The 9,267-nt window shown below is 41.7% G+C and overlaps 1 protein-coding gene across 1 annotated transcript; it reads left to right on the top strand.

Moving 5' to 3' along the window:
• Positions 1-2,198: 2,198 nt before the first annotated feature.
• Positions 2,199-8,890, top strand: LOC308632776 (uncharacterized protein C2orf78-like; the record flags this gene model as incomplete). Its single annotated transcript, XM_081265142.1, has 3 exons — positions 2,199-2,295; positions 5,650-6,411; positions 7,215-8,890. 3 exons carry the CDS (start codon positions 2,199-2,201, stop codon positions 8,888-8,890), a joined length of 2,535 nt encoding a protein of 844 aa, XP_081121268.1.
• Positions 8,891-9,267: the final 377 nt, after the last annotated feature.

Raw genomic sequence — 9,267 nt, 5'->3', positions numbered from 1 at the left:
ACATGTCTCTAAAGAAGTCCAAAAATTAAATAAAGGTCCACTGACAACTAACAGAAAATTTTTTAAAAAAACAACTTACCACATTTCTGGTGGGGTGACACACGTCTATAATCCCAGCAGCTTGGGAGACTGAGGCAGGAAGATCGCAAGTTCAAAGCATACATCAGCAATGGCAAGGTGCTAAGCAACTCAGTGCGACCATGTCTCTAATAAAACATAAAATAGGGCTGGTGATGTGGCTCAGTGGTAGAGTTCAATCCCTGGTAAACCCCCACCACCAAAAAAAAAAAAAAAAAAAACAAACAAACAAACAAAAAAAACCTTACCACCAAGGAAAATGATTAAATCCCATAGTTGTACTCCCCCAAACCAGCTCAGTACTCATATATATATTATTACCAATTCAGTCCTGACTGACTTTATCGCCATTACAAGAGAAAGTGGAGAAACTAACACTCTCCAGGGGATCAAAAGCAAAAGCAATTTAGATGAAGTTGGGCTGAACAGACACACCCCCTCCTTGGGTGCACAGCATAACCACAATGCTTTCTCCACAAGCCTCTCTTTGCATGTCTACACAAATCCATCAGGCCCTAAGCAACATAGTGAGACCCTGTCTCTAAAAAAAATAAAAAGGGCTGGGGATGTGAGGTAATGGGAAAGTGTCCCTGGTTTAAATTCCAAGGACCCGACCCCCCAGCAAAAAAAAAAAAAAAAAAAAAAAAAAAAAAAAAAAAAAAATCAATTGCCCCTTTTATTAACACAAAATGAGACCTCAATGAGTTGACTTGTTTCTAACAAAAAGTTAAAATTTAAAAGTCCATGTTAACCTCTCTTTTCTTTATGTTATCCATACTTCTTTATGTTCTCTTAATGTTCTAACTTTTCTCCTGGCCTTCCACCCAAACATGCAAGACAAAGAATGTGAGAAGCCCAAGATTCTATAGTGGCTGTTTGCCTGGGGGAGGAAGTCACAGTAACTGCCACACTGGATCCTCTTACATAAGAAGAGAGAAAGGATCCTCAGTGCCTCTCACATATGAAAGAGGCTGATGGCAGAAAGTCTACATGACCAAGGAGCTGTCCTCAGGAAATTATAACTTACAGAACTACAACAAAAATCCAGAGAGGGAAATTTTACAGTCAGCTAGGTCTTCCACCTCTCTAGAGTTTCTGCTATTGTTCAGAGTTCATTTTTCAAAGAATCAACTCACAGAAAAAAAGACCCCTGCTTCTGCAAGTTAAAATAAAGTAATATCAATGTGTACAAGAATGCAGACTCAAGGCTTGTCCATGAAAAAATGTCTACAATGAAGAGGGGTGGGGGAAGGAGAGCAGAAGAGAGTTACCAGTCGAACCTGGCCCAGCCCAGGCCAAAGAAAGCAGGGATCAAGGAGAAACTAAAGAGAATCTTGGGCCACATCATTCCCCAGAGAATGCACTCAAGGAACTTCCCCCTAGGGCTGGGATTGTGGCTCAGTGGTAGAACGTTAGCCTAGCACACGTGAGACACTGGGCTTGACCCATGAATAAAATAAAAGTATTGGGTCCATCTACAACTAGGAAAAAAAAAAAGTTTTTAACCCCTTTCTGAATGCTTGAATACTGCAGTAACTTCACTAATCAAATCCACTTCTGTGGTCCCAGAACCACTATACTTGCTCAACCTAGATGTCTCTTTCTTCCATCTCCAGGGATGTTAACTGAATATGTTAATAGAATAATGTATCACTATTACTTCTTATACTGTGAAACATAATTTATAACATATTCATAATATATTAATGAACATTTAAGAGGATCACAGAGATGATATCCCTAACACAAGAGCCTGGGGGAGGGGAGCCATGGGGTGAGCCCATTATGTCCCTCCTGCAGGGCTCACCTACCAGAACTGAGCCATTTAGTTTCTATTATAACTTTCCTGTCACTTTCTCCACCCAATCAACTCTCTTGTCATTTTCCCCACCCAATCCCACCTTCTCCTTGGGAGTCTGACCACTCTATTGGCTACTTCATACCTTTAAACGGCCAGGTTTGTGACATCATTCTCCCACCAAACCTACTGCCACCTGCAGGAATCTTAGGCTTGCCATGTAGTTGTAAACAAATTTGAATCATCGCAAGTGACCAGTGACCAGTAACCAGTCATTAGAGTGGCCAGTAAACAGTGACCAGTGAACTCCATACTGGGAAACATGCATTCACTAGCCTCAGCCACCCACACATCCTCTGGGGTGATCTCCTCATCCTTTGTATCTACAATTGATGTGACCTCTTCTCTGACCATGTCAGGTGAGTAAAGAAACTTTTGAAAGTTTTTCATTAGACTTTTACCTGCCTCAATTTACTAATGGAGTCAAAAGAGCTTAGAATAATAGGGGAAAGGATGGAACTAGAAATCTGGACACCTAATTTCATTGGGAATTTGACATGTACTAGGTATAGAACTGGACTAGTTTACTCTCACAAAATCTGTTTCCTGATTTGCTACTTGAGGATAACAGATTGCCCATGTTTTGGTCCCTTACTTTTCTTGCATCTTGAGGGGCATGTTTTAGAGAATGAAATCAGATTTCATGGTGGTGTTGTTTCAACTGAAAGAGACAAAACCTAGGCAGGGTGGAAACCAAGAGGTTTCCTCTGTAACAGTTTCCCTTCACAAAGATTTCTACTTCAGTATTTCAAATTTAGTGCTGTTCATAAAAGGGACATTCACATACTTGAGAGTTTTCTATTTAAACTAGGTGAAAAGAGAAATAGGGAGAGAGGAGCAGGAGGACAGGGCTGTAAGGAGGCAGATGTTCTTGGGGAAGAAAGTTTGTGACTGTTTAAGCACAAGGCAACAGGAACTCGGTGGACGAAGAAAATATAAAAATAAAGGAGAAGAAAATGTTAGAATAATAGAGATGAAGAGAATGATGTTCTCCAGAAAAAAAGAGGTTGGTTGGGATGGATGTGAAAGAAAAGCAAAGATTTTATTGAAACCAACAGACAGCATAGAGTGACTCTTCCCAGAGGCTGGTTTAGAGAATGTTTAGATTAACAGACCAGCAAGTAAACTAAGACTTGAATTAGGGTATCACTGGGGTAAGCAGGTTATCAGAAAAGCCACACTTGGCTGTTACAGTTTTCCTATGATCTCTTTCAACACAGATGATGTTGACAGTTTGAACATGAACATGTTAGAAGTATGTTTTAGAAATGATTCTTCCTCCAAACAAGCCAAAGAAAGTGGTTCTAGACAGAGCTGGGGAAATGGCAAACCATGTCCTATTTTGTTCTGATTTTTAAACTACAGGGATTTCTAAAAAATGTTTTGTCCAAACCTGCATCAGAAGGACACATTCCTTTGTGTGATATAAGCTGTCAAGGTGAAGCTGTTTTCCATATTTACAACAGTTTTTTTTTCTAAAAAAGACAATATACAAATAGTCATTGATGATTTCCAAATCTAAGAACCTAAAGAAAGAACTATATAAGAATAAAAATTCAAGCTCACATCTCTAATTCCGAGTTTATTTAAATAATTATGTGAAGACTTTTTGTTTTGTCTACATTTCAAATAATTGTTTGGGGCTGGGGTGTAGGGTAGCTCAAACATTTTTGTATTAATATAAAAGGGAGAAAAAAAGTCAGAAAAAAAGACAAAAATTGTTTTAAATTTGTTATTTTATTATACTGTGATTGTTTTCTCAGACTTTAGGGACAAGACTTTTCTCTAAATGTGATAATAAACTAGGCTTCTATGATTTTGTTAAAGCATTTTTTCTGTTTTTTTTTTTAAATAACCAAAAGGATTATCAGAAAATGTGTTTATATCAATTGAAATATCTACCTAGTGGAATTAATGTCTTTCTTTTGTTGCTGGTAATCCTTAGAGGAAGAGAAACAAGAACAATAATGACTTTACACTTATTGTTTTTTTCTCTAGTACGTACAAAATTTCTTTCGTCCTTCCTTCTGTCCTACTTCCCTTCTTCTTTCCCTCACTCCCTCCATTTCTCTCTCCTTCCCTCCCTGCCTTGCTCCTTATGCCTTCCTTCCTTCCTCTCATTCATTCTTTCTTTCTTCTTCTCTTCTTTCCAGTTCTGAGGATTGAACACAGGGTCTCATGCATGCTAGGCAAGCATGTTACACAAGCTATATCTCCAGGATATTTTATTTCTTTTCTCAGATAGGATCTTGCTCAATTGCCCAGAGTGGCTTTGAATTCCTGGTTTCCTGCAATCCCACTGCCTCAGGCTCCCGAGTGCTGGGACCAGAGGCCCACCACACCATGCCCAGATTCATCCTGGGTTTTGGCTTTAGTTTTCGCTTCTTCACATGGCTACCCATCTGTTCACTTTACTTAAATTTGTGTTCACTTTACTTCAAATTTGTGTTCACTTTACTTCAAATTACACACATTTTTAGTATAGCTTCTCTGTCTATATGTACTGCTTGAGAATGCATTCAAACTCACCTTCAATTATGAGCTTTGTTTTGATTAACAGTATTCACTAAAATCAAAGAGAAACATTCACTTTCATAATATTGTATGCATGATAACAGAACTCATTTCTTAGCAAATTTGATATACACTCACTTTTGCTCATATCCATATGTTCGTTACTATCTAGTCATTTCTTTTAGTTCTGAGCTGTTTTTGACTTTTGCTTCTATCTTTCCAGAACATACTGTAACTCCCTCCAAATGAAACTTTTTGTAATATCTATTTATCAGTTGTAGTTAAAGACAATCCTTTTATTTTATTTATTTTTACGTGGTGCTGAGGATTGAACCCAGGGCCTCGCATGTGCTACGCAAGCGCCCTAACACTGAGCCATAACCTCAGCCCTCACATGAATCTTATGAAATATGACACTTTTATTTATGGATGAATTATCACTATTGTTATTGTTATAACCACACTAAAGATGAGTAACCTGAAGCTCAGAAAGTTTCAATTTCTTTCAAGAAGCATTTCTTGAGAAACTGAATTTCAGGTAGTCATTTTCATGTAGGATCAGCAGTTAGGCTGAAACAGGGCAAAGAATGACCCTTAAATTATCATTTGGATGGTAAAACTGAACTCCAGGAAATATCATGTGACCTGGACAAACAAAAAAGAGATACTAAAGATCACTATGGTGATATCAGTACAATTTTCGATGAACAGGGAAAAACAAATTTCTGTATCTCCAGATTTCTGGTCTTTGGAACAAGAGTCCTGCCAGGGAGAAAGTTTCCATAATCTGTTGCTGATTTTGAACTAGTCAATCTCACTTCCCTGACCCTTGGTGTACTCATTTGCTAACTGGTAATGTTGGGGTTTTCTCTGAGTTCGAAAAGGCTTCAGTTCTAGGGCGAATTCAGGAGTCAACACTAGTGCAGGCTCAAAGGAAAGGTAGGACAGGTAGAAGGATGCTTATAGGGAACAATGTGTGAAGCAGACCACTTGGGACTTCTGTGCCCAATTTGAGAGAAAAGGCAGGTAATCAGAAGAGTACTTGCAGCCATCCTAAATGGAGTGATTTGGGGTCTCTCAATGATTATTGGAATCAGGGCCCTCCTGATTAGTACAACATTAAGATGTCATTGTTCCTCGAATATTGTTAAGAATCTGCCTGTCTCATCAATATTTTCACCACCCTCTTCTTCCTACAGAAAATTTCCAAAATTCTTCTTTACATGGAAATGCACATTCTCTGCAGCTCTCTCTTCCTGTGGTGACCAATGCAACGTCCCTGACAGGAAGTGTGTGCAACCTCTCCAGAGTCTCTGCTCCAGCTGCCACTTCAGCATGGTTACTGCCCTCAACCTGTGGCACCTCCTTCCAGACACTCACGGGCAGTGCCTACCTTTATCAACATGCTAGCACAGCCATGGTGTCTGGGGTTACTGGCCAGAACCAGACTCCCATGGCACCTGCCTCCTATCCAAGTTTTTCGGAGTGGTATATCCCAGGAAGTGCTGAAAAGAGCTCATCTTCACTCAGGGACTTTAATCTGACTGTCACTGACCAGAATACAGCAGATTCTTCCCTATCTATGACATCCCAGTATGACAAAACTTCCGAAGCCAATGTCATGATCCCTGGGTATCCACTACTATCTGGTAGGCTCGTCCAGGTGACACTATCTCAGATTCCAAATCAAGGACGTTGCCTCTCACTACCCCACCAAGAAGGAAGCCAGGTCTACTACTGTGATCATAACTCTCTGGGGACTCTGCTCTCTGGAGAACATTGGTCCTGCCTGCAATCCTATGGCTCTGTGCCATATGCAGGAAGTAGTGCCGCTGCCCCTCAACCAGAAATGGTGACAGTGCTGAAGGAAGTTCAGCCCACAAATGTCCTACCATCAGTCCCTACACCTGTGACCTACTACTCTGTGTCCACTCCAAGTAGAGAAGGAACAAATTTTCAAGGTGAGTACAAACAGCAAAAAGGGGAAGGAATAAGATTACCATTCGAAAGGAGGGTCCAGTTTTCAGCTGGTAACTGTGGGTCCACACATCCCTAGAATTCAAGTGCTGAGATTTTAACCACAATCTTGTTCAGCAGTCCCCATTTTCAGACTCTGTAAGAGAAGCATGCAGCACAGCATAATGGCCACCCATGCATTTAAGAGACCTCTAGGAGCACATGGAAGGAAGCGGCTGTTCACTATTTTTGCACTCAGTCCAGCTACACATCCACACTATAAATATATTTCCCTAATTTTACTTTGGTTTAGAAAAATACATCAACACATATCAGGGTGTGACACTTTAATTGTTCCTTAATTGACTGCAGGATTTAACCTCTGTATGTAGAGATGCTGTCCAAAGCAGGAGTCCAAAACCCCCGACCATTCACATTGATTTCATGAGCAACAGCTCCACCTTCTCCTAGTTCATGGTGTTAAGTGTTCTTACATTCTGGGGAGAGTGGAGAGAATTGAGGGGCCCCTATATGAGAACGAGAGACTTCATGAAAGAGTTTTTCTGTGTTTCCCACTGAGGAGACAAGTGCTCTACCGGAAACCCATGCTGCCATGGTGATGAACCAGCCCAAAAGTAAGACTTCAAGGGATCACCTGTAACTAATATGCAACTCTTAACAGATATCTGTCAGTGGTCCTTAAAAAGAGCTAATGGAAATGCTTTCTCCAAAGTAGGTGGTTTCCCTGAATAGTGTGTCGCTGGGAAGGGGAGCATCCTACTTACCATCGTCCTTGATTCCTTTGCAGGGATGGAAACTTCCCTAGGGACGGAGGCTTCCTTGGGATTGCAACCTCCAAGTCAGACATTTTGTCTGCCACAGCCTCCAGAATTCTCATACATCTGCAATAACAGAAAAAGCCAAATACTTGAGAAAAGCTCACAAACTGAACTTGGGGACGTTTCCACCATAACTCCAGGCCAAAGATCTACTGATTTCTTGGCATTGCCTCCAAATCAAAGCCAGGAACAAACAGAGATTAAGAATTTGTGTGAGATTAACACCATGCTCTCAGAGCCACTGGATGCCTACCAAATTGCCATGGAGAAACAGGATCCTCCACTACTCCCTTTAGACATCCCTGAAATCCACCAGCTTCTGGCCTCCATTGGTCCTCTGGACCAAGAGGAGAAGCCACATTCTGAAAATATCCTTCTAGAAAGGAACAAAAAACATAAAGCCTCAGAGTCTCCTCATGGAACTCCTCAGGCCAAAATGCAGCTAAGGGACCTGGAATGTGCATTAGGAGGAGAAGTTGCTCACAGGGATGCAGGCAGCAGTAGGGCCAATGTGCACACAGCCAAGCACCCTAACAGCAGAGCTCAGGAAGCTGCATCCAGCAGGAACAGCAAGGCTAAGGGCCATGGGCAGGAAAAGACCAAGAGAACCAGAGAAAACAACTCCAAGAAAGCCGAGGAGAGGAAGCAGCCAGGCAACAAAGTCAAGGCACAAGAGAAGCCAACTGTGCCCAAACTAAAGCGGAAGAGGAACCAACCTGAGCTTTGCCAAGAGTCCTTTAAAAAACCTCGGAGCTGTCTCAGCATGCACATGTTGGAGTCGGTGCAGGTTTTCCACGCACTGGGGAAGAAGAATGATAAGAAAACTGGGCTCTCTTCCTTCCGGGCCCCGGGAAACTCAGGCAGTACCCAAGACCCCCGTCCATGCCCAGCTATGAAACCATGGCAGGTGGTTAAGGGTCCTGAGAAATCACAAGTCAAAGCCCAGAATCCAGATATCAGTGCTGAAGGAGAGGGTCCCCCTCCATTAATTTATGAGCCTCCACCACCTGGGAAGGTTAAATTGGTACCTTTGCCTTTTCTGACGCAGGAGAAACCTCCACCTCGACCAGTAATCAATAGGAGGCCACAGTCTCTGGCCTCACAGAGACCTACTGGGGCTTACCCTGCCCAGCCTGGCCCTGCTAGCTCAGCTCAACCCATGGCAGTCAACACATCCCAAACACCTTCTGCCAACCCATCTTGGATGCGTCCTGCCAAGCCAGCTCAGCCCGTTTTGACTCATGCCATTCAGTCAGGTGTGAGCGCTTCTAAACAGCCTAGTGTCCCTTGCTCTGCTGCTTCTGGGCCTGCACCCTACAAAACATCATCTTGTACTTCTCTTCATTGGCAACCCGTTCCCAGGGTTGGGACCAAGCCCCAGTCACAACCACCCAAGCCTCAAAACCAATATCTCCTCCAAGACTTTGCCTCACAGCCAATTCCATGGAGGAAACCCAATGTTCCTGGGCAAGTACTATCAACTCCCATCACCAAACAGCAGAGGCCAGAGCGGGAAGCCATGAAGAAGAAGGCTCAACAAGAGCGTGAGAATGCTGCCAAGTACACTGCAATGGGGAGAGTGCAGTGTTTCATTGAGAGGGAAAGAGAGATGGAGATCTCTCGCTACTATGGCTACATAATGTAAGAGCTGCAAAGATCAGTGGTGCCACTTAGGGACCAAATACTTTTCCACATGTATATAGATAGAGTGATACACATTTATTTATTCTCAGATGCTTTCAAAGTTTAATAAAATTACATAGAGAAATGTAATATAATTCACTAATATATAATAAAGAGGCCTTCTGGTACCACTGAGAATTGTTAGAAAATAAAGAGGCCTTTGGGTACCACATGGGTTCCAAATAGTGTTCTCATATACACATAGATAGATAGATGAAAATTTATTCATATTTGAAAAGGTAATATAGTTTAATAAAGAAATGCTATAGTATTGATTAGAGGGTAAGTAATAAAGAGGCTTTATATTGCCATTTGAATACCAAATAGTTTTCCACATAT

The sequence above is a fragment of the Spermophilus citellus genome, assembly GCF_964194105.1.
Source record: "Spermophilus citellus genome assembly, chromosome: 13".
In the NCBI taxonomy this organism is placed as follows: Eukaryota; Metazoa; Chordata; class Mammalia; order Rodentia; family Sciuridae; genus Spermophilus; species Spermophilus citellus.
This window is presented reverse-complemented; position numbering and strand designations above follow the sequence as displayed.